The sequence below is a fragment of the Petromyzon marinus genome, chromosome 64 (assembly GCF_048934315.1).
Source record: "Petromyzon marinus isolate PM22_M1 ecotype Great Lakes invasive population chromosome 64, UKy_Petmar_22M1.pri1.0, whole genome shotgun sequence".
Lineage (NCBI taxonomy): Eukaryota > Metazoa > Chordata > Hyperoartia > Petromyzontiformes > Petromyzontidae > Petromyzon > Petromyzon marinus.
This window is the reverse complement of record NC_133730.1, coordinates 2,356,546-2,383,164: the sequence shown is the minus strand read 5'-3', so window position 1 is coordinate 2,383,164 and position 26,619 is coordinate 2,356,546. Positions and strand designations below refer to the sequence as shown.

Below are 26,619 nucleotides of genomic sequence, written 5' to 3'. Positions count from 1 at the left end.
ACTGTGCGGCATGTTACAAGTTGAAATTATTTTAAATAAAAATAGACGATACATTCTATGCCTTGACCTTGAATCTACGTTGCTCAACGGTAAATGTTTTCTTTTGCGTCAATTTATGTCTTGCATTATCTGTGTTTAAAAAAAAATAATTTTAAGAACTTGCGTAAAGAAATTAGAGGCTTGACTTACGTGCAAGGGGTTTGCAGACAATTAAAAGCGGTGATGGGCTGACATTTGCCGACGGGGTGGAAGCTCTTAGAGGCGGTTATGACAAAGTTATGCATCGTGGATTTTAAAACATAAACATAACATTTGGCCACGTGGCTGAGGTGTCAGCACACTGGGCTCGATTAGAGGTCTTGGCTGATTGTGTTTATTTTTTAGTTTGGCGACGAATATCTAAACTGGGTCCTGGGCCTCCCCTCGGTCGACTCAGCCTTAAATGAGTACCTGGTGGGGTGCGGTAACATCGCCAGTGGGGAGACAAAGGCAGCCGGGCGCGGTGCTGACCGTGCATCCTGTCGTGCGCCGTCAATCTCAAGATTTGTAACATCCCATATTCAGCAAAAATCTGAGGCAGTAGCGCTGACAGCGCTGTTTTTAGTCCGGTCTTAACCACACCGATTGTCACGGCTGACTGTACCTCAGATGGCAGACAGTTCCAGACCATGGGGCTGTAAATGAAAAGCTCCGTTCTGCCGAGTAGATTTTACACACAGCAGCAGCAGCAGCGGTGGGTTCATAGCAGATGAGCGTAGGTTTCGTGACGGAACATACGGGTGGATAGCATTGCTCAGGTCGACCTTCATAGGTGCTCACTAACAGCACTCGCCCCAACAGTGTTCCCATTGCCCAAAATGTCTCCTCTTCCCTCCCCTGGACTCTCCACTCGGCCCTTGCCATGCCCCTGCCATCTAAAAATGACTATTTTTGTTACCGCTTTTTAAACCGCGTGTAAAGTGCCTTGAGCCAAGGCGCTCTGCAAATACGAAATAATAAACGAGGTTTAAAAGCTGCACGGTGGGACCTTTTGTCTTTGTGCCGCACGTCCAGGTGCCCTGTTCTTCGCCAAGCCCATGCGCATGGGCTGCTACGTCACGATGCTCGATCCCTTCCAGATACGCTACGGCAAGTGGCTGGGGTCGCTCTTCTACATCCCGACGGCTTTTGGGGACCTCTTCTGGGCCACCGCCGTCCTCACCGCTCTTGGTAAGCGCCCGCGCCGTGTTGCCACGAGTGGGACGTGCTATTTTTGCCCACCGGAACACCCGAGGTGAGCCATGCCGGGGGCTGTGCCGAGCCAATCCGGTGCTGCTCAAAGAGCCGCCAGGTTTCTTTTTTGGTTCCCCTTCCCACTGCGCAACCCGAGCAGAGACTTTGCATGAGGTAGCAGGACATTGCCCGCACGAGGCTGCTGGAGGTCGCACAGGGCTTACGCGTATCGTCACCGCACACACTGCCACGTTGTTCACACGTGGTAGAGCGTGGGAGTGATCGTTACACAAGGCGGCAGCTGCACCCAGCAGTCTTGTGTGTGCAACTGTTCGTGTGCCAACGTGAGAAGGTGACACGGCCCAGCGGTAGTTGCGTTTGCCCCTCTTGTTTGCGGAGGTTCGCGGTTCGAGGCCCCGGCTGCCCTCGTTAATACTGCCGGGCGTATTGACCCGAAATGTACGCGGCGTCGCAGTGGACTTTACAGATCCTGTGACGTTATTCGAAAGAGGTCGGGCCACGTGGCGACGGCGTCCAATTGTGCCAAATTTGATTTAAAAAAATGACCCCGCAAGTTACTTAATTGAAAGAGGCAAAGGGCTATTGTTGCCCCCTCCTGCAAAAAAAAAACCCAACAGGACCCAACTGAAAATACAGTAGTCTTAAGACGCAGAGCGGCTTTCCTGGATGAATAAATGTAATAAGAAGAATAATAAAGACTTAAATGAAACACATTCTTAGATTTAAATTGGTATGAGAGCCCCATGGTGTATATGGTGAATAGTGCGGTCTCTGCCTTTCACTCGTTCTTGCTGTCCTCTTTCTCTCTCCTTTGAAGAAGGGCCATTTCCTGAAACGTCGCCTATCACGGGATATAATAGTTGCTTTTTCAGGGCAGTGGTATTCATAAATGGGTTGGGTTTGTTGTTGTTTGGTGTTTAATGCTTCCGGTAACTCGGTCCCCTGAACATTATTGAACAGCCAAATATAATTACATTTATTTACCATCCACAATACAGGTTTCTTTGGGTTAGATCGCGTAAATATATAAATGTGTCGATGAACCCGCCACCACCCGACACAGCCAACTAGTAAGGGTTGTCACGTAAACAGATCGTGCCAATTCGTCGCTAGTACAGCACACCGGTGTGTTGGAGAGCCAAGCCACAACATTCACAATCTGAGTACGACGTTTCGCCAGTGATTACAACCGGCATCATCAGGCGGCAGCCAGATTTGTGGAGAAACTCTCCTGTTTCGGTCCTTAAATAAAGGGGTAGATGTTGATGTATTTACCATGATTGCTTTTTCTTTGGTTCTTTCGGTGAAGTCACGTAGAATGAGAATAAAATAATAAATTGATAAAATAAAATAACACAATAAAATTCTCACGACGTTTCGGCCACAACACAAGCGGCCTTCATCAGGTGAAGGGACGAGACTGTCTGGAGGACAGCGCTGGAGCGAAAAAGCTGAGCGTGGCTTTTTCCACGCTCAGCCACGCTCAGCTTTTTCGCTCCAGCGCTGTCCTCCAGACAGTCTCGTCCCTTCACCTGATGAAGGCCGCTTGTGTTGTGGCCTAAACGTCGTGAGAATTTTATCGTGTTATTTTATTTTTATCAATTTATTATTTTATTCTCATTCTACGTGACTTTACCGAAAGAACCAAAAGAAGATGAATCCTTGCAGTCACGAAAGCTTTAAATCGAAATGATTGCTTTTGGTAAATCATTATTTTATTGCTGGCAATGTTTATTAACGTATCACCTAAGTTATATTGCATTGTGTAATGTTTAGCGTGCTGCACTCTGAACCCGGTGACCTGTGTTTAATCCTCGGGCCACGGTTAACGTCAGCGGCTAGCGATAACTGAACTGATCCTCGGTACCCCCCCCCCCCCTTGCCCCCACCCACACTGATCAGCGGTGGGGAAGTACGGTCAAACGACCCCCATGTCAACATGACATGGGAAGGCTGTCATGGTCCCAATTAGCCTTTTTAAAAATAACTAATTTGTCAAAGCTATGTAACAACACCGCCCCCGACTGCAAAAACTAATTAAGACTATAATCTTGATTTAAAGCTTTCGTGACTGCAGTAATTCATATTGTTAGCTCTTTCGGTGAAGTCACGTTGAAGGGAAACAATAAAATAATAAAATATATAGTGTCTTCCTTCCCAATAGCCTTGGTCAAAAGAGTATGGTCAAACAAGTCCCTTGACTGACACGGCATGTGGAGGCCTTCGTCCAGCAGTGGACTGACAAAGCAATTTTGAATTAATAGTTTTATTTTCTTAAACTCGCTCGACAGCACATCATCGTTTTTCTCTGGCGGAGCCAGAAACGCCTGCCGACTTCTCCGCGTAGCCCGAGCGGTGGCAGCGGCACTTGGTAATTTCTCCCACCGGCTTGACTGGCACGAGGGTGGAAATGGCCGTGTTAGTCACGCGGCGTGACATCGACACTCTTTGCGACGCGGACGTGTGCTACGGATTGTATAGTTGCACTGGTAGGCAGGCTTGCGGCAGGCTTGTGTTGAGCGAATTGCAGTCGAAGAACTTTGATAGGTCATTTTTGTTTGAGAGTTACTGGAAACTGATATATCGTGATAATATCCATCGTGCGAAAATTTATATCGTATCACGGAAATTGATGTCTCAGCGACCCGAGTGAAAACGCTTCCGAGGCCTACATTGCAGGCTCGACCATCAGCGTCATACTGGACATCGACAGGACCATCGCGGTCATCGTGTCAGCCTTCATCACCATCATCTACACGCTCCTGGGCGGTCTCTACTCTGTCGCCTACACAGACATCATCCAGCTTCTCTTCATGGTCGTGGGCCTGGTAGGTCACAGGTCTCAGCCAATCGCTGTTTTTTGTTCACTCGAAATGTGATTACCCTTCCAACTAAATTTGAAACCTCCAATACATTAGCTCTTGTCAGCCGGCCTTTCGTATGTATATGTTGAACTTTCTTGCACTGTACGTAGCCAACCATGCTAATCGGAGGTGCAGGGGAATGACAACAAACTAAACACAAAAATCTGTTCTAAAGAAATGAGTTTTCATATTTCTCTAATCGAACGCAATGTTCGATCAAAAACTCGGAGGCGCAGAGCCAGAGTTCGGAGTCCCTCGAACAATGGCCTGAACAGGTGACAGCCTAAATTTGGTCGCCTGAACAGGTGAGATCTTGAACGGGTGTGAGCCTGAACCAGTTGAGAGCCTGAACCAGTTGAGATCCTGAAAAGATGGCAGGCTGAATGGGTGATAGCCTAAACGGGTGCGAACCTGAACGGATGGGAACCTGGATGGGTGAAAAACTGAACGGGCAACTGCCTGAATCAGCTGAGAGCCTGAAAATGCAAAAGCATGAACGGGTGAGAGCCTGAACATGTGAGAACCCGAAAAGGTGAGACCCCGAAAAGGTGACAGCCCGAACCAGTGAGGGCCTGAATGGGTGAGAGCCTGAACGGGCGACTGCCTGAATCAGCTGAGAGCCTGAAAATGCAAGAGCCTCGTAAGGCGAGAGCTTGAACAAGTGAGAGCCTGAATAAGTACGAGCTTCAACAGGTGATGGCCTGATCAGGTGGGAGCCTGATCAGGTGGGAGCCTGATGAGGTGGGAGCCTGAGCCTTAAGCTTCTGCTTGAAGGCTGCGGCTCATTTCACCGCAGGGAACTCGGGGTTGAGTTGCATATAACGTGGATGGGAAAACCATAAATTAAACAGTCAAGAGGATATCTCTAATCTAAATAGCTTAAATGAATTAAAATTGTTCTGAATGTTAACGAGCTTAGTTAAGGAATGTCTTTATACAATGGGTTCGGATATTAATGAGCACTGTAGATTAACATTCCGCACAGAGCTCGTTACATTTAGAGCCCCTTGTGGTTAAAAGTGTACTAAATGTACTTTTAAAATGACAAATTATGGCCTTGTTTCTGTTTATTCGACTATATGTTTAAATTTTTGTTATGTTTGCATAGAGTGTAATGTAATAATATTTCCAGGCCTTTGTTAGTTCACTGTTGAATGCATGCCGCTTATCGCCGTGTCGTTGTAGGGGTTGATTGATCATACTTCACCACACCGGTCAGTACGGCTCGGTGAAGGGTGTGTGTCTAGAACCATTTTGGATATCGCTCTCCCCTGATGTTACCGTTAGCCGGCGATTCGGGTAGCCGGGCACATAATAGCACTGCGCGCTAACCGCTTGCACCATTGTTCCACCCTTAAATTTTTAACAGTGATAAAATACGTGAATTAACTTGGTCGATGAATGCAACACACACGCGCACAGTGCAGGTGTAGGGTTAATGTCAGCAATTGAACCTTACGGCAGTACCCCGGGGTAACCATAGTACCCCCGGCTCTCGCATAATGTCCGTGATGCAGTCATGTTTAGTCTGTTGATGGTCGGCGATGCGGCAATCGACTCATCTCGACGAGCTGTACCCACGATGCACCACCGCCACGGTGCGTACCGCGAGCGTTCAGGGTTTCGTCGCAGTCGTCCTCGCTGCGTTTCCACATCGCGGAGTGTGGCACCGATTTTGGATTGATTGGTACCCCAGTCGCGGAGTGAAGTGACACCCCTGGGAAAAAAATAGTGTCCCAGAAATAAAATATTTAATTGCCTTGGCCATTTTGTATTATTTGGTACCCCGGGGTACTGCCATGATGATCAATTGCTACACAGTGTTCCTCCGTAGCTTAGGAGAGGGGAGATGAATGGGGGTCAAGAGTGGTGCGGATCACACCAGCCACTCGTGAGCCGAGTGGGCCCTAATAGGTGCTCGCTCATAGAACTTGCCTCCAGTAGCCTCTACAACTCTTTAGGGGATCTTTGTCTTTGTCACATGTGACACGTGACAATCTCGTTGCTTTCAACATCACAAACTATATAACAAAAAAAAAGACTCAACTTTTTTGTTATTTTACGAGGTAAGGCCCACTGAGCTCTATTTCAGAAGCGACCTGGCAACACATGATGGCTCAACATAGTGGCTTCTCATCACGTGGACATTTATAGCGGCCATATACTCTAAACACGTGTTTCTAAATGTGGAGGGAAAAACTGGAAGGCGCGGTGAAAAATCCACTCGACCACAGGAAGAACATGCTCCAAATGTACAGGCATCAGGGTTGGGATCGAACCCATGACCTGTTTACCAAGCGAGGTAGTTAACATCTCCGTGTCACCCAGGACGAGTTTGCCTGTCATCAGACGCGTGTAGCATGCATCAGCTTAATGTGGTTGCGAGGAACGGCGTTGGGGAAACTCTGCAAGCGGTGAATCACGGCTGGCGGCCACGGTTGTGGGAAACAGCTGGTTTAGGAAATATTATTAACGCACCCTACAAGTCAGCGATGCAAGATACAGTCAAGTACATTGTTGTCAGATAGCGCACGGATAGCTCAAATAAAGCAGACGCAAAAAGAGAGAACGTTCAAGCACATTTCAGATTTTAAATGAGTGGTTCTTTGTAAGCCATCTGGCTTCCATGAGAGATTCGTTCATGAGGCTATCCACATATACAAACACAGAGACAATTTCAACCGAGAAGATGGATTCTATCTTAGCAATCATTGGAAAGATTTGATAAATCATTTCAGTTCTTGATTGATTGTTCACGCTTACAGTGGCTTCAGACAGCATACATAAAAACAAATTTCGTCTCCCCCCTCCTCTTTTCAAAAATAGATGGACTAGTCCTGGCAAACTGCCATCGTTGCGCGTGACGCAAACGTTATTTTTATATAAATAAATAAATATGCCGTTTTCAAAATAAATTTATGCAAACCGACACACCTGATGATGACCGTTTGAGTTATGGTCGAAACGTCGTGAGAATTTTTTATTGTTTTATATATATTTTGTTATTTTGTTGTTTCTCTTCAACGTGACTTTACCGAGAAAAAGAAAAGAAAAAAAACTAAGAATATGAGTGTATTATCGTTTATTGTGTATTTTGTCTCGAATGCACTTGTTATTTTGATATTGCATCTTCTCTGAAATCGCTTCCTTACTGAGTAGTTATCTCAAATACCCCTTGTTCTGGCACCATGAGATGATAAAAATTATGATGATGGTGATGATCATCGAGTGTGGTTCCGTGTCGCCGTTTGAAGTTTTTCCTTCCCCTCTGGCAGGTGGTGTGCGTGCCCTTTGCCATGATGAACCCGGCGGTGAAGAACATTGGCACCACGCTGACTGAAACCGTCTACCAGGAGCCCTGGCGGGGCCGCCTGGAGACCGGCGACATCACGCGCTGGATCGACAACATGCTCTACATGGTGAGGAGTGCTTTCCAGCGGGAGCGCGTGGTGACCGAACGACCTGCAGACGACCTCGGACAACTCGCTCAGACTTCACCACCTCATTACTCACAAAGCGCTTGCCGCAAATGAACCACAATACCCCGCTGATCTCGTCAAGGAGCGATAAACCATCATCGCGCGAAGTCCTGTCACCCTCGCAGCAGCGGCTTTTGGCTGGCCATCCAACAAAAACTGACACTGCTTCGCGCGCTGCGGTCGTCTGGAACGCTCTTCCTTCCCGATATTAGGAAGTCACTGGAGCTTTGCACTTTCAAATCATCTAGATAGAGTTTGTCATTCTTCGCCCGAAACCTCCTATTAGCACGTTTGGCAACGTATGGTGCAAAAGAAGTTTAACACGCATACGTACAGAACAACATGTGACAATGTAGCAGTGTCTTAGGCTTCCTACTGGCATCAGTATCGAACTCTTGTTAGAATCCGAAGAATATGATCTTTATATTCTTAGTTTTTTCGGTAAAGTCACGTTGAAGAGAAACAACAAAATAACAAAATATATATAAAACAATAAAAAATTCTCACGACGTTTCGACCATAACTCAAACGGTCATCATCAGGTGTGTCGGTTTGCATAAATTTATTTTGAAAACGGCATATTTATTTATATATATAAAAATAACGTTTGCGTCACGCGCAACGATGGCAGTTTGCCAGGACTAGTCCATCTATTTTTTGAAAAGAGGAGGGGGGAGACGAAATTTGTTTTTATGTATGCTGTCTGAAAGGCACTGTAAGCGTGAACAATCAATCAAGAACTGAAATGATTTATCAAATCTTTCCAATGATTGCTAAGATAGAATCCATCTTCTCGGTTGAAATTGTCTCTGTGTTTGTATATGTGGATAGCCTCATGAACGAATCTCTCATGGAAGCCAGATGGCTTACAAAGAACCTCCGTCTTGGAAAAGTCAATGGCATGTGAGCCTACTGAATTAGAACAATGATCTGCTACGGCCGAGGTGTTGGTCCTACCGTGTTTAAGGTCTGCTTTATGTTCACGAATGCGGTCCGAGATATGGCGTTTGGTTTCTCCAATGTAACTACTACCACAGAGGCAACTTAGTTTGTAGACACCAGGGTATTGTATGTCCGGAATCACATCTTTTACAGACGGAACCAGATCACGGATTTTATGTAATGTGTTGAAACGGACCTGGATCTTGTGTTTATTCAAGATTTTGGAGATCTTTTTTGTGATCCCAGCAATGTAGGGTAAAGTGATGGTTTTGAAAGGCTCCTCAAGAGGGTTCTTCTTCATGGTTTGAGTGATAGCTTTGCGGATTGTATAGTCGGAGTAACCATTAGCCCTAAGAGCTTGGTGTACGTGCTTGAGTTCACTGCTTATGTGTTCCTGGTCGGATATGCATTGGGCTCTATGATACAGAGTCTTGATGAGAGAATTCTTCTGTGATGGATGGTGGTGGGAATCCGGTTTCAGATAAGCATCCGTATGGGTAGCTTTCCTGTAGACAGAGTGGCTCATTGAACCATCAGGTCTCTTTTTAATTAGGACATCCAAAAAAGGTATCTTGCCATCTATTTCGACTTCCATGGTAAATCTGATGGCTGGGTGTATGGAATTGATGTGGTCGAAGAATTTGTCTAGAGCAGGCCGGCCATGTGGCCAGATGACAAAAGTGTCATCCACGTACCTCTTCCATAAGGTTGGGCGCAGAGTGGCAGTCTGGATGGCGTCAGTCTCAAATTTCTCCATGAAAATGTTAGCTATAACTGGAGAAAGGGGGGAGCCCATTGGGGTGCCCTCAGTTTGTTTGTAGAAAGTTCCATTCCAAGTGAAGTATGTATTGGTTAAACAGTGTCTCACCAGGGGGGGTACCTCAGTGTTTAGTCCTTGATGAACCAAGTCTTCAATGATTGCAATGGTGTCAGGTACAGGAACCTTGGTGAATAAGGAAACTACATCAAAACTGACAAGCAGGTCGTCTGGGGACAGGGAAATACCCTTGATTGTTGATACCAGGTGAGTAGAATTTTGTACCGCAGAGGTGGTCTTTCCAGTGAAAGGACGCAGGATTTCAGACAAAAAACGAGCTAGTTTGTAGGTGGGGGAGCTGATAGTAGAGACTATGGGACGAAGAGGTGTATCAACTTTATGTATTTTTGGTAAGCCGTATAATCTTGGTGGCCTGGCAGCAGAAGGTTTCAACGAAAACTGTTTAGATTGATCAATTAATGCGGTTGAATCAGAAATTATTTTGTTGGTTTGTGTGACGAGGCTGTTGGTGGGATCTCTTTTTATTTTTGTATAACTACCATCGTCGAGTAATTCTTTAATTTTGTTGTTGTATTCTATTTTATCCATGATAACAGTAGCATTGCCTTTGTCAGCTGAGAGAACTACAATATCATTCCTCTTTTTTAATTTATATAATTCAAAACGCTCATCTTTGCTGAGGTTGCTAGCTGGCATCTTAGCGTGTTTGAGGGTTGCAGCGATTTCAGATCTTGCTACGTCTGCAGCGATGTGACCCAGGCCCCTGAGAGCAACGTCTACTTGGGCAATTATATCATTAACTGGTATGTGTTTAGGTGTGACTGCAAAGTTTAGACCTTTAGCTAAAACGGATTTCAGACCATCGGAAATAGAACTGTTACTGCGATTAATTACGACTTTATTAACGTCTAACTTTTTGGTGTGTGGGTCCGGTCTTTTGTTTAAGAGGAGGTTAAATTTGGAAATCAGGTTTTCCTTACATTTGGTCGACATAGTAGCAGCTGAAGAGGCAGTCATATTGTCTACATGTTCCCAATCCGATGTGGACATTATTGCCGTCAATGATAAGTGTGATTTGTAGAGTGTCTTGTCTAACTGATCTAGTTCTGTGCGTATAAGTCTGATTTTTTCTGAGATAAGAGCTAAGCTAGTTTTGAAAATAATTCGTTTCGCATTAGAAGAAGTTACAGTAGCAGAGGTGAGTGTAAATGCGATTGGTATTACCCCAGAGTCGCGGCATCTCTTCAGGAAGGTGAGAGACTCGATCAGCTGAGCTTTCTTATCCCGGAGTTTGTTGAAAGATCTTAAAGTTATGTGAAAACCCTCCCCGTAGAGGCGATTAAATTTTGATTTAAAGCTTTCGTGACTGCAGTAATTCATATTCTTAGTTTTTTCGGTAAAGTCACGTTGAAGAGAAACAACAAAATAACAAAATATATATAAAACAATATATATATTTTGTTATTTTGTTGTTTCTCTTCAACGTGACTTTACCGAAAAAACTAAGAATATGAATTACTGCAGTCACGAAAGCTTTAAATCAAAATTTAATCGCCTCTACGGGGAGGGTTTTCACATAACTTTAAGATCTTTCAACAAACTCCGGGATAAGAAAGCTCAGCTGATCGAGTCTCTCACCTTCCTGAAGAGATGCCGCGACTCTGGGGTAATACCAATCGCATTTACACTCACCTCTGCTACTGTAACTTCTTCTAATGCGAAACGAATTCTTTTCAAAACTAGCTTAGCTCTTATCTCAGAAAAAATCAGACTTATACGCACAGAACTAGATCAGTTAGACAAGACACTCTACAAATCACACTTATCATTGACGGCAATAATGTCCACATCGGATTGGGAACATGTAGACAATATGACTGCCTCTTCAGCTGCTACTATGTCGACCAAATGTAAGGAAAACCTGATTTCCAAATTTAACCTCCTCTTAAACAAAAGACCGGACCCACACACCAAAAAGTTAGACGTTAATAAAGTCGTAATTAATCGCAGTAACAGTTCTATTTCCGATGGTCTGAAATCCGTTTTAGCTAAAGGTCTAAACTTTGCAGTCACACCTAAACACATACCAGTTAATGATATAATTGCCCAAGTAGACGTTGCTCTCAGGGGCCTGGGTCACATCGCTGCAGACGTAGCAAGATCTGAAATCGCTGCAACCCTCAAACACGCTAAGATGCCAGCTAGCAACCTCAGCAAAGATGAGCGTTTTGAATTATATAAATTAAAAAAGAGGAATGATATTGTAGTTCTCTCAGCTGACAAAGGCAATGCTACTGTTATCATGGATAAAATAGAATACAACAACAAAATTAAAGAATTACTCGACGATGGTAGTTATACAAAAATAAAAAGAGATCCCACCAACAGCCTCGTCACACAAACCAACAAAATAATTTCTGATTCAACCGCATTAATTGATCAATCTAAACAGTTTTCGTTGAAACCTTCTGCTGCCAGGCCACCAAGATTATACGGCTTACCAAAAATACATAAAGTTGATACACCTCTTCGTCCCATAGTCTCTACTATCAGCTCCCCCACCTACAAACTAGCTCGTTTTTTGTCTGAAATCCTGCGTCCTTTCACTGGAAAGACCACCTCTGCGGTACAAAATTCTACTCACCTGGTATCAACAATCAAGGGTATTTCCCTGTCCCCAGACGACCTGCTTGTCAGTTTTGATGTAGTTTCCTTATTCACCAAGGTTCCTGTACCTGACACCATTGCAATCATTGAAGACTTGGTTCATCAAGGACTAAACACTGAGGTACCCCCCCTGGTGAGACACTGTTTAACCAATACATACTTCACTTGGAATGGAACTTTCTACAAACAAACTGAGGGCACCCCAATGGGCTCCCCCCTTTCTCCAGTTATAGCTAACATTTTCATGGAGAAATTTGAGACTGACGCCATCCAGACTGCCACTCTGCGCCCAACCTTATGGAAGAGGTACGTGGATGACACTTTTGTCATCTGGCCACATGGCCGGCCTGCTCTAGACAAATTCTTCGACCACATCAATTCCATACACCCAGCCATCAGATTTACCATGGAAGTCGAAATAGATGGCAAGATACCTTTTTTGGATGTCCTAATTAAAAAGAGACCTGATGGTTCAATGAGCCACTCTGTCTACAGGAAAGCTACCCATACGGATGCTTATCTGAAACCGGATTCCCACCACCATCCATCACAGAAGAATTCTCTCATCAAGACTCTGTATCATAGAGCCCAATGCATATCCGACCAGGAACACATAAGCAGTGAACTCAAGCACGTACACCAAGCTCTTAGGGCTAATGGTTACTCCGACTATACAATCCGCAAAGCTATCACTCAAACCATGAAGAAGAACCCTCTTGAGGAGCCTTTCAAAACCATCACTTTACCCTACATTGCTGGGATCACAAAAAAGATCTCCAAAATCTTGAATAAACACAAGATCCAGGTCCGTTTCAACACATTACATAAAATCCGTGATCTGGTTCCGTCTGTAAAAGATGTGATTCCGGACATACAATACCCTGGTGTCTACAAACTAAGTTGCCTCTGTGGTAGTAGTTACATTGGAGAAACCAAACGCCATATCTCGGACCGCATTCGTGAACATAAAGCAGACCTTAAACACGGTAGGACCAACACCTCGGCCGTAGCAGATCATTGTTCTAATTCAGTAGGCTCACATGCCATTGACTTTTCCAAGACGGAGGTTCTTTGTAAGCCATCTGGCTTCCATGAGAGATTCGTTCATGAGGCTATCCACATATACAAACACAGAGACAATTTCAACCGAGAAGATGGATTCTATCTTAGCAATCATTGGAAAGATTTGATAAATCATTTCAGTTCTTGATTGATTGTTCACGCTTACAGTGCCTTTCAGACAGCATACATAAAAACAAATTTCGTCTCCCCCCTCCTCTTTTCAAAAAATAGATGGACTAGTCCTGGCAAACTGCCATCGTTGCGCGTGACGCAAACGTTATTTTTATATATATAAATAAATATGCCGTTTTCAAAATAAATTTATGCAAACCGACACACCTGATGATGACCGTTTGAGTTATGGTCGAAACGTCGTGAGAATTTTTTATTGTTTTATATATATTTTGTTATTTTGTTGTTTCTCTTCAACGTGACTTTACCGAAAAAACTAAGAATATGAATTACTGCAGTCACGAAAGCTTTAAATCAAAATATGATCTTTCTTTAATTTATTCTCCCATGCATCTGAATGTCCTTATTAAGTTCAGTTTGTACGCATTGCAATTTACGGTGCGAAAGAAGTTCAACAAAGTATACATTATCACGTGACCCTAACCCTAGCGTAGTCTGGGGGTTGACAGTCTCGGATCTCCATCTCTCCTGCCTAGCACAATGAACAAAAAATGCAACACGTTCGTCAGTAACACACGCGGCCTTAAAAGGAGAAAAAGTATATCATAGGCGACGTTTTTGGCCAATGGCCCTTGCTCGTAGCTTTTCGATTAATGCCCCTTTACCATAGCGCACATAGGTGCTCTCAAGTAGGCCCATTTCCCAAAACGTTGCCTGTTATTATTATATTATACTAGTCCATTAAGACTGTCTTTCCCAGGCAAAAGTTTTCAAGAAATATAATTAACCTGGTATGATTTTTTTTTACAATTTTTATCCACGATCAGACACTAAAAACTCCTCCAAACAATTTATTTTTTTCCGCAAATTTTTTGTTGTTGATTCAACTTGTTATATTTAAAGACGTACCCATCGTAAACCGCTCAATTTAAACATTCCGTTCTTTTTTTTATTACGAAGAACAAACAGTAATGATCTTAATACTCGGAGGGGAAGCTCCTATCTTTGATTGTTTTCGAATTATTCAGATTTGAACGTGATGAAATGCGTATTTTCTTGTTCCAACCAGCTCTAATCCGAAATATCTAACAAACAAAACATAGAACAATGGTTCTCGCTTTAATTTTATCCGCTGTTTAACGCTCTATCAAACGGTTTCTGGATGAAACGCGCAAACATTTTTCAATCGAGATTTTCAGATTTGTCCTGTTGTTTGGTACATTTCAGCTTTCCGCCTTGTCGGGAAGTACCCTCGAGGTTTCTGAGACATACGTACATGCAGATTAAGGTGTTTATTTACATAGGTGTTTGTCCTTTCACAGCACATTTATTCTCAACCAAACCAATGCCCCGTTGCAGTTTACTCCTAATGCCACACAGCGACAGCTGTGTGGCATTAGGAGTAAAAATTATTTTTTACTGCAACGTTAAAAGGAGCAGACCAGTCGGTGCGTGCGTGAGCAATCGCAACATGTTTTGACTTGGCTATAAACATTCTGAAGGGGGGGCTTAAGCCCTTCAGCAGAGGGGGGGGGGTCCCTGCTCACCTCAACACATCGCCCCCCTGGCAGCCCGGGGCACTGGTTGCACTCGAGTTGAGGAGACCGGTGGGTTTGTGCTTCCTGCAGACGCTGGGCAACATCCCGTGGCAGGGCTACTTCCAGAGGGTGCTCGCCGCAGAGTCGGGCACGCACGCCCAGGTCATCTCCTTCTTGTCGGCGCTCAACACCCTCTTGCTCGCCATCCCCTCCGTCCTCATCGGCGCCGTGGCAGTGAGCACCGGTGATCAACCCTTTCCCGTTCCGATGGCGTACGCGTACGTCGCTAGATTAAAATAACGTCATCGGTACCGAGGCTCCCACAAGGCCATACGGCAGGGCGCGTGGCACAGTTTTGTGCCAGCTATCATGGCGTGCGGTCGTTTCGCCGCGGTTATCTGCTGTGAGGACAGTGTCATTAGAAACAACGGCGAATATGCCTCCATAAACAAAATAAACGCTGGAGCCGCTTGCGCGTTCCAAGATTCAGTGGGGAGTGGGACCCACCCTCTAACTTAGTCGTCTCGGAACGGGGGGACGGTTAAGGAGCATAGACCATCACGTGAACGCCGGTCATCCTTTTGGCTAGCGATCGAACACAGACGGTTACCGCATCGCGCGCTTTCAGATGCGCTTCTGCGGCCATCTGGAATGCTCTTCCTTCCGATATTAGGAAGACACTGGAGCTATTAAATCATCCAGATTTAAAACGAATTTGTTTAGAACAGTTTTTTGTGTTTATTTGTCCTTCCCCCGGCACCTCCGATTAGCACGGTTGGCTACGCACGGTGCGGAAGAATTTCAACATACGTACATACATTAGTTTGCATTTTCAGCCCTTTGTCAATCCATTTCTACGTGCATAAAATAACATCGTAGTTGCACATTGAGCTTGGAGCCATATCTAATGCATAGGGTCCTCGCCTATGAATATCTGGCAGTTCACCAGCATTGGCTCGAGCAAACCTGACTGCTGATGAGGAAATGAGTGTTGAAACCAATCGCAAGTTTGGTTTTGTTGATTTAACTAATGCCCTCCCAAAAGTTCGTGTGGCTGCTGCGGTGTGGAGGGACATACGCGCGAAGGAAGCGTCATTTCTGCGTATTTTTATTAGCAATAAAATCAAATCGTATATACAATTGGTAATACCGCCATTCTTAGAGCGCAAGCCTTAGCCAAAATCACGAAGAAAGTCACCGCCTCCCAAACGATTACAGTGTTCAGTAGTTTCACAGTAGCGGGCGATGTTGTGGCTTTGGCGAATTTGTTAGTCATTTTAAAATTTGGCAAATTTGGGCCATGTCAGCCTCCCCGTGCCATTGTGCCTTGAAAATGTTTGACTATACTGCCCCACTCTGGTGAGTCAGTGTGGGTCGTGGTATTTTCGGTTTCTCCTGCATCACGGTCGTTTTTTTCCCGATTTCTATTTGCTCGATTCCTGCACTTCATTTAATTCTGAGACTTTCATCTTGGTCTCTCAAGTTCTCACCTCGTTAAACGAAATCAACTTGAAACGTGAACATGATGACGATGCTCGCCCTGCCGCGCAAACGGCTGTGAGCGATCCCACGTGCCCCCCGTCGCGCGCAGACTGGAACATGACGACCTACGGCCTCCCCTCGCCGCACGAGAGGGGCGAGGACGGCATGATCTTGCCCATCGTGCTGCAGCACATTTGCCCAAACTACATCGCCATCATGGGCATCGGGGTGCTGGCCGCCGCGGTGATGTCGTCCGCGGACTCGGCGCTCCTGTCGGCTGGCTCGCTGTTCACGCGCAACGTCTACACGCAGATCATCCGCCCCCAGGTGCTGCGGTTAGCCAAAGGATGGCCTTCATTCCTGTTTTATTCGGGTCGTGCTGTCGGCGTCGTGAGTTGAAGTGTCCGGGGTGCGGTCGGATTTCCCGCACCTCCGATCAGCGTTGTTGGCTCCGTGCGGTGCAGAAGAAGTTGAACATGCATGTCCCCACCTGATGACGGACGCTTGTGTTGCGCCCGAAACGTCGTGATTTAATTCAGTTGTTTTCATTTATTTTATTATTATTTTTTGACCTACGTGACTTTAACGAAAAAAAAGTACAAATCCTTGCAGTCACGAAAGCTTCAAATCTAGAATGCATGTCTCGTCGAGAAGTGCGAATCAGAGTTCCGTTATGTTCGTTTTGTCCCATCCCATCCCTTGCTGGCTGACCACCGGTCACCTCCTTAAAGTGGGAAGTCACCCTAATGCAAGAACCAAGAATATGAATCCCTGCTGTTACGAAAGCTTTAAATAAAAATTGAACCTCAAAGAGTCTCTTTGTTTATCTTAAGTCGTCACAACTGTCCCAAGACAATTTACCAAGTGTGACACATCCTAAACCGGTACAGGATCTTTAATAATTTAATTACTGTTACATTTAAAGCTTTCGTGACTGCAGGGATTCATATTCTTGGTTCTTTCGGTAAAGTCACGTAGAAGGGAAATAATAAAATGATAAAAATATAACACATACTAATTTTTTATGTTTTTTATTATTTATTATTTTATTATTTCCCTTCTACGTGACTTTACCGAAAGCACCAAGAATATACATTTAATTACTGTTACATTATTGGGACAGCGCCCTCTCCTCCAACCCCACTAAAACGCATTAAAAAAAATAAGGGATGCGTCTAATTGCGTGCGTTTCTACAGCCATTTCCAGGATTTCACGGACTTTATTCAAAAGTTTTAATTCAAGATTGGACTTTATTCAAGTAATTCAAGACCTCTCTTCCAATCCCATATCCTAACTCATCACTCGCTCTTCCGCCACGGCTCGGAATAGAACTCGGCGTCACCGTATTTCTGAGCGCAGCGCCGTAACCGCAAGCAGCCGCTCCCTGACGCGCGCCCTAACGCCGGAACGAATGTCGTTCATCCTTCGCCAGGCTTCGGACCAGGAGTCCATGTGGGTGCTGAGATCAACGGTGCTCATCACCGGATCCGTGGCCACGGTCCTGGCCCTGCAGACGCAGTCGACCTACAGCCTCTGGCTGTGGTGCGGAGAGCTCACCTACATCGTCCTCTTCCCGCAGCTGTGCTGCGTGCTCTTCCTCAGCGCGTCCAACGGCTACGGGCTCATCGTCGCGTTCTTCTCGGGCCTCCTCTTCAGGCTGACCGGCGGCGAGCCGCTGCTCAGCTTGCCGGCGCTCGTCCGCTACCCCGGCTACCACGAGGTGGACGGCCTGGTCCACCAGGCCCTTCCCATGAAGACCATTGCCATGCTGATCTCGCTGACGGTGAACATCGCCGCGTCCTTCTTGACGAGGCACCTGTTCGTGTCCGGGACGCTGCCCGGGCGTTGGGATTTTTTGAAAGAGTTCACCGGCCCCCCGGCGCAGCCGCGGCCCACCGAGGTTCTCGTGTCCGGCGATGACAAAGAGCAGTTGGAAATGACGCTGGTGGCCGATGAGAAAGTGCAGCTCGGCGGTGAAGCGGATATCAGGCAGACGTGCGCGGGATGACGGTGCTTGGGAAAGCGGCAAGGAATTCTGTAAATAATGTGACGTGCACAATGACCAAATTTTTACACGTATTTATACTGATCTTTCCTGGGCACCTTACTTTGCGTGGTGTCTGTGTGCTGGTGAGACGTGGTGCCACGCTGGGGCGCAGTGAATTTTACCCAGTAGCAATAATTCACATTTCAAGATTCTACATTTCTCTCTCTCGTGACAAGGGCTGCACTCTATTCAAGTAATCATTTGAGCAAAACTGGGGCACCCCACACTCAGACGTAGCCGATCAGAATAACTCTGTGCCATAACCGTTGGGCCAAGAGCCAATGGGCAGACATCCCAAATGACCGTGCTCGGCATGGATGGGGCGAGACGTGTTGAAGTAGTTCGTTTTCCACGGGTGATTAAAGTGGTATGGTTATTGTCTTCAGGAGGACTTTGTTTACCTTTCTTACGCAGAGAAACCAGTGCTAACATATGAGCTAGGCCTTGGAGATTGATGTTTGTCAGCAGTGTAAGAGGCAAAGGTGCACGCCCCGCAATTGCTTACACACGCCACTCGAGGGAGCGTTAAGAGAGCCTCTACAGGGGGTATTTTAGCCTACTCTTCCATCAGTTTAACACGTAGCAGGCTTTCGCGACCAGTATTATTCATAATGATGGTTTTTGGATTAGATCACGTTATTTATAAATGTGTCGCAAGCCTCCACCACCCGATACGGCCAATCAGTTAAAAATGTGTCACGTTGACAAAAGACAAAATAGTTCACTACTTTAGCCCACCTGTGTGTTGAAGTGTGGATACACAACATTTACAATTTGGGTACAAAGTTTCGCTTGAAATTACATCCAGCATCTTCGGGCGATTTGCCAGAATAGTGAAGCGACCCACGTGCTTCCGGTCTTAAATAGTGCAGGATGACGTCATCATTGTTGAACCCCATCAGGATTCGAGATCAGAGGCGGGGGTGAGGGTGAATGCAATTATGTATTAGATCAGTAATCAGCCACTTATCATGTGACGCACCTGTAAGGAATTGCAATGTGTGTTGTGTATTACTTAATAATACGCCTCCAGGCTGCGCTGAGTCTGTAGCTATCACAGTGATTGAAATTTTTGTAATTCTTCTGAATTTCAATTCTCTAACTAATATTGGCCAGTAATAATTCGTCCTGCATAACACTTAAACGTTATCAAAATCAATGGAATGTCCTTGTTGGCAAGCATGCTCTGCCATTGCTGACAGCTGAAGTTTGGGACAATTTTATGTTCCTTTGGTGTTCTTTTAGTCTCACGCTAATGTTACGTCCCGTCTGTCAAATATAACACTTAACCGCATAAGCAATTGATCCGATATACACCTGTTGATAACTTCGGTAATTCATCTTTAGTACAAGACACTAGCTTTTTAATTTTGTGTACCGTACCAAATCTCACTTTAATGTTTTGTTTTTACAAAACACGGGCTAATTTGTCAGTAACTCCCGATATATATGGTATTTTAATTGTTTTGATAATTTGATCACTTTCAGCAGTATTGTTGTTCGATCTTGATTTGGCATTCAATGCTCTGTTAATTTGAGCATTATTGTAGCCATTCAGTCTTGGTGCTTCTTTAACATGTTTCATCTATTTCCTTAAACTTTCACCATCTGTCACTGCCTTTGCCCGATGTATGGCTTTGTTTAGCACATTGAGGTGACTTATAAATGAATTAAGTCTATCTTTGAAACAAGAGCACTTTCCTCAAGTACATTAAAACCATATTTTTGGTTTAGATATGTCGATGACACTTTGGTTGTCTGGCCACATGGTAAAGATACACTTGATGAATTTTTAAATCATCTAAATGCGCAAAACCCAGCCGTTCAGTTCACCGTGGAAATGGAGGTGAACAACACGCTCCCCTTCCTGGATATTTTGCTTGGACGCGGTCAAAATGGCAAAAGAACACACAGAGCGTCTACCGCAAGGGAACGCACACGGGTGCCGATCTGAATGCAGATTCGCATCATCACCCAGCACAGAAATCCTCTCTCATCAAGACGCTCATTGTAAATGTAAGTTGTAAATGTTGTGAATCCACTCTTCAACACACCGGTGGGCTAAAGTAGTGAACTATTTGTCTTGGAAAGTGCAATTGTCAACTTGCTCCGCAGAACGGCAGGTGCTAGGACTGGCCAAACGGCAAGCTAATGCAATCGCCGCTCGAACGAGTTAACCAGTGGCTGGCACGCCAGCTTATTCACTTCCGTTTACAATCGTCCGTGCGATTTTATCGAGTCCCAAAACTTCGTATGATATGCAGTTTAAAATGGGGAAGCATTATCTAGGTTGTTTATTTCATGTAGCTTTTTTCTGTAGTGGGGCCAAGGCCCACGATCCCCTAGGAACAACATTCAACTTTTTCCTTCAATATTTTTGGTTCTTGTGCATTTCAGTTGCGTTACAGCTAACGCCGAGTTGCTCGGTGACGGGAGGATGCTACTTGAAGAGGACATGACAGAACTACTTCTGAATCACGTCTGGGGGGGGGGGGGGGGGCTGGGAACACATTTTCTATGCCTTTGCATAGAGTGCCCATTGCTTGGTAATCAAAGCGATGTTCTTAGCTCTCGCAGCTAGAATCTAGCGATCTTAAGTCAAAACACCACTTTATTATCCCGTTTGTGGAAGTTGTCGGTGACCAATGCTGAGACGTCACGTCACTACACTTGAGAACCCGGTTATAATCACGGGTGGCCAAGACCTGGGATTCGAACCCCCACTTTATCCAACGTAAACCGAGCCCGCCGTTGTGCCGTGACAAACCAGCCCGGTTCGGCTTCGGGGCACACCAGATTTGTTTTTCCACTACAGAACCTGAGCCGTGCCATTGATGTCGCACGCGAGGCATATGCAGACAGTCCCCATGTTGTGGAAGACCCGACTTGCGGAAATCCGACCTCACGGCAATGCCCCTGTAAATGGTGTTAAAATAGAATTCAATATGCGGATTTTGTGTGTGTTAGTTATGTCAGCGCAAGCAAGTGCAGCGTGGTGAGGTTGTGAATGAATACCACGGAGCGAGGCGTAAGGCAGGCTTGGATCAAGGTTCAGTAAGTGGAATGTTTTGTTGCGTTACGTAATTGTTTGTTTCCTATGCTTAGAACTATCTGTTCCCCGTGTGTCTTGCTTGTTTTCTTCATTTTAAGTTTATTTCACGAGTTATTTACCGTACGTACTTTATTTAACACAATTACCCTTCAATTGCTCATGGTCTCAGCCAACAGCGATCAGAGAAGCCTAGGCCTGGCCTCTAATGCACGGTAAACAAACATTCGGAAGTGACTGCTTTCTATAAACAATTCGTATAAAAATGTTTCGTGGTATTCATAAACAACTGGATACAGTATATGTTCCGTTAGTTTAATTGTGGGTAGTGTTAGGGTAGATATTCGTTTAAATGAAAGATTTATAGGAAGTGCAGAGCGTATGTACAGCAATACGAAACAGGTAGCGATAGAACACGGACGATAGTGCGATACGTTACTTAGAGAAAACAAATTAGAAATTGGCTAGAGGAGGCACAACTATTATAATAGGGTTGTTCCCCTTTTTTTTCTGGCAACAAAACTGAAACCTTTTTGCGAGGATTCATGTCTGCATTAACCACAATACCTGCAGTCAAAATGCAAACAAAAAACATACTGTGATAATATATGATGCATTGTCCTTGAAACTGATTGGCGTCATCTGGTCGAGCACCAATTGGGTCGAGGCTCAAAAGAAAGCCGTCCCTTGGTGTGGACCAATCAGTTTCAAGGACAATGCATCATATTATCATAGTATGTTTTTTGTTTGCATTTTGACTGCAGGTATTGTGGTTAATGCAGACATGAATCCTTGCAAAAAAGGTTTCAGTTTTGTTGCCAGAAAAAAAGGGGAAAAACCCTATTATTATATTTTGGTACTGGCAAAGGAGGTCCAATTATGAGGCACAACTACTTTCGGCTATGGGATTTTATCGTTGATTTTTGGGGAATATTGTTCAGTTTCCGACATACGGAAAATCCGGGTTACGGATCGTTCTCGGGAACTTAATCCTTTCGTAATCTGGGGACTGCCAGTATAGAGACGCATGTCAATGACGCGGTGAGACACCGTGCCCGAGCGGCGTGCTGGCTCACCGCACACACAATGTACTTGCAGGGGCACCACAGTGTTGAGATGTTATCTCCTTCACCTGGAATGCAGGTGGGCGTGGGTTCGAGCCCAACCATGACGCATGTATATTTGGAGTTTGCGTGTCTCTCTCCCCGTGGTCACGTGGATTTTTCTTCGGGTGTTCCGGTTTTTCCCTCCACATTTATAATCAACATCACGCGTTTAGGGTATTTGACCGCTATACATTTGCGCGTGATAAGCCACTTCGCTGAGCTATCATTTGTGGCCAGGTCGTTTCTGAAAAGAGCTGTGTAGCTCAGTGGGCCTTACCTGGTAAAATACTTTTGTTTCATTTAATTATCATTATCCTCGCCTCTGGCCTTGTTTGGCCCCGAGCCTGCTTCAGATGTCTTGTAAGGCCAGCGTATCCCAGTTCGGTTCTGGCTCGCCATGGCAAATAGCCAGTGGAAAAACCACCCGCACCGTGGGGGTCTGGCGCTGGCCTCAGCTTCGGTGTGCCAGTGGACAGACGGCTATTGGCAATGCCCTAATTCCTGGGCCACACGGCCAGCTGGTTCAAAGCGAAATTGAAATGAAAACACGCATGGCAAACTCTGCTTTACACAAAAAAATACAGCAAAAAACTAACCGTGCGTGCCAGTTGCGGCAGGTGCCAATGTTTCATCGCGACCGAGGTTCTAATTTCGGGGTATAAGCAGAATTATGCAATGTTTTTTTTTGCCAACAAGTGCCATTGAAAGGAGTACTGAAACCCAAGGTTCTTGAAATGATTAAACCACATCGACAATCGGCCAAGGCTGTACACTTCGTCGGTCCTTCATGACAGCAATCTGACAATTCCAGTCAAACATTACAAGTTCATTTGTTGAGCAATTGTAATCCGCTGTTATATAAACAACACTTCGCAACCTGTTGAGATTTTGGACGGTGCTCCCCCCCCCTCCACCCCACACCCCCTTGGCATGCCAACTATTATACCGCACAACAATAACTTATACGGTGACACCGCTCTGTTTGCAGTGATGTACAAAGTATAATTAAAACAACTCATTCGTCAAGCCAAGAAAGTAAAACTGTATACTGTAGGCGACGTTTCGGGGAAATGTCCCTTGTGCTGTGAAGCAGGTTACTCTGGGACACACGTGCCTTGACAGTGGAACCTTCCTCTCAACACACATTGGTGTATTCGCTTTTCAAGCTCATCATCGTCATAAACAGCCATTGTCTATCTACTGCCGGACGAAGGTCTTCGTCGAATGATCACATGATACGTACAGAAGAGAGAACTCTTCTTATCCACGGTCCTATTCCTTATATATTTACAACTAATTTCTTGAGAAGTGCTTCTTGTGTTGAGTTTGTTGTCCTTCCACCGCACCTCCGATCAGCACGGTTGGCTACGTACAGTGCGAAAGAAGTTCAACAGACGTATCCTCCGCGGGATAATAGGATCCGGTGACCCGTGTCACTTTCCTTGATCCCCACATTCCCGGTAGGTTCCCCTGTATACGGTGTGGAAGTAACATAGGGGGCGCCACGGTGGCTAGGAGATGTTAACTACCTCGCCTGGTTATGCAGGTCGTGGGTTCGGTCCTGACCCTGACGCCTATATATACATCGATTTTGCACGCTTTCCCCGTGGTCACGTGGATTTATCTCCGGGTCCTGCACACACACATTCAGAAACACGCGTTTCGAGTATTTGGCTGCTATACATTTCCATGTGATAAGCCACTTCGTTGAGCTATTATTTGTGGGCAGGTCGCTTTTGAAAACAAGCTAATATAGTTCAGTGGGCCTTACCTGGTAAAATAAAACATTTTAGTTTAATGTAGAAAAAGCAGTGTGCTCACGTTCGGAGGAACTCTTAATTATTGCAGCTGAACACAATACTCAACACAATTGCATGCGGTCACTGCACCAGCGACCCACGCTACGTGCCACGCCCTGTGAATGATAATCGGGGTGTGTTATGATTGCATGGGAATGCATGGGAACGCAGATTTTGTCCCGAGTGCTGGGCTGATAATGAGAGGGCAACAAAGTGTTACGAAATCCACTGACCTACCCAGGCCATACCCAACGCCGCTGTGGAATCTACGCAAGCGATGCCCACTAATTGGCGGAATATCGCGACGCATTCCCAATGACCAAATTAACCAGAATGTGCCATGGCAGATCGAGGCACATCCTGGACTCTCAGGAGGCGTCGAGCCCGATGGGTGATCACTACGCACGGACAGGTCGGGATAGGCGGCAGCGTTATGTGGTGGGCAGCATGGGACAGTGCAGCGACATCTGTTGTTGTACGCCGTGTTCTCGACTCGTGCGTGGTTCTTTTCCCCCCATCTCCTTTGTAGTTTGCTTTGTTTATTTCGCTTAAACGTGGACATTTCGGGTCCCTCGTCTCCGTGGTCCTGCGGAGGCTTAGGGACCTTCGGGTTTCAATTCGAACCTACGGTTAGAATTCGTAAGAGCTAAACTACTATAAGACGTGAATAGTTATATCATTAGACCTCCTTTGCCAGTACCAAAATATAATAATAGGGTTTTTCACTTTTTTTCTGGCAACAAAACTGAAACCTTTTTTTACAAGGATTCATATCTGCATTAACCACAATACCTGCAGTCAAAATGCAAACAAAAAAGGCGTACAGCCTCTTGGCGTAATCTGGTCGAGCACAAATTGGGTCAAGGTTCAAAAGAAAGCCGTCCCTTGGTGTGGACCAATCAGTTTCAAGGACAATGCATATATTATCATAGTATTTTTTTGTTTGCATTCTGACTGCAGGTATTGTGGTTAATGCAGTAACGTGAATCCTTGTAAAAAGGTTTCAGTTTTGTTGCCAGAAAAAAAAGGGGAAAACCCTATTATTAAAGGTGAATAGTTTTTATTTCATAATCAACGTGTTAACATGTTACAAAACATTGGTTCTGTGTTGTACAAAACAGTCCCCGAGCGCTATACATTCATAGGAGAAGAGTGTTAAGCATCCCTGTCAACCCCTTATCAGTGCCCTACTTTACTACAGACAGATTCAGACCTTATTGGTCACCCCGTGCCCCGAATAAATCTCAACGTTCATCCAAGAAAGTCCCATCGCAAGGGAGAGACACAAACAAAGACAAAAACAATGACCTCTGCTTGTCTTTGTCCATTGCTTACGTGACTTGACCTTTACAAACTAAACCGAGTGTCTCTTTACCACGTTGTACGGCAACGGTCATCGCTGTCGAGATGAGTTCAGAGTCGCGTGGGAAAATTTGGGTGAAGTGTTTCTGTGTTGTAAATCGAGCCACGGTGGCCTTACAGACGTCATAAACTCGTGTCGCAAATCAAAACTGTCGTAAGCCGGTTGTAATGTTTCCGAAATTTGAAATCGGCATTTTTTTACTGACTTTTAAAACATACATAAAATCAACACTTACTTGAAGTGATGTTTCACAAATGTTATACGCTCAAAAAATGTACTTAAATAAAAACTAATCCGGACAGACGGACAACAGGAAGAAACTCACATTTGCTCTTGTTTCGTATAAAATGAATGATAAGATAAGATGGAACAGCATATCGTGTACATATCATTTGGCGAATCGTCAAGTGTCCATTACTACACACACAATTCTACTACGCACGTGTCATCCGAGTAAAACATGGCAAGTTGGGCCAAACGTTGACCCGACTTTGGCATGTTAACTGGGATCAGTATAACAATCAATTTAATCGTTTAAGCCATACATTGATTACATTCCCTATTGATTGGGTTCGTGGGGTTCAGTTAAACAGTGCTGATAGCTACATTTGGCCTCGCAATCATGACAAATCGAGAACCGCGGTTAAATTGCATTTAAGAAATGTATTTTATTTGTTACACGTGGTGGTGGCGGTGATGATGATCCCGTTTAGCAAGTTGCCCAGCTGTTTGTCACGGGATAATCCGCAATGCTGCGTGAGCACAGTAGCAAGGACAAGACAAAAACAACAATAAAAAAACACAAATTTCTTAATATTCATGGTTCTTTCGGTAAAGTCACGTAGAAGGGAAATAATAAAATAAAAAAATATATTATAAACAATAAAATGTATATAAAACAATAAAATGTTAAGTGTTTCTGTTGTAAATCGATCCACGGTGGCCTTACAGACGTCATAAACTCGTGTCGCAAATCAAAACTGTCATAAGCCGGTTGTAATGTTTCCGAATTTTGAAATCGGCATTTTTTTACTGACTTTTAAAACATACATAAAATCAACACTTACTTGAAGTGAT

At 44.9% G+C, this 26,619-nt stretch overlaps 1 protein-coding gene across 1 annotated transcript in view; it reads left to right on the top strand.

Annotated features, from left to right (window-relative positions):
* The window catches only part of LOC116956308 (high affinity choline transporter 1-like), a 38,484-nt gene extending 12,618 nt beyond the window's left edge, over positions 1-25,866 (top strand). Inside the window, exons 4-9 of the mRNA XM_032977825.2 lie at positions 1,054-1,209; positions 3,913-4,061; positions 7,373-7,516; positions 14,786-14,939; positions 16,287-16,504; positions 17,611-25,866. Of these exons, the coding sequence (XP_032833716.1) occupies positions 1,054-1,209; positions 3,913-4,061; positions 7,373-7,516; positions 14,786-14,939; positions 16,287-16,504; positions 17,611-18,186 (1,397 nt within the window). The 3' untranslated portion in view covers positions 18,187-25,866. The remainder of the gene's footprint in view (positions 1-1,053; positions 1,210-3,912; positions 4,062-7,372; positions 7,517-14,785; positions 14,940-16,286; positions 16,505-17,610) is intronic.
* Positions 25,867-26,619: the final 753 nt, after the last annotated feature.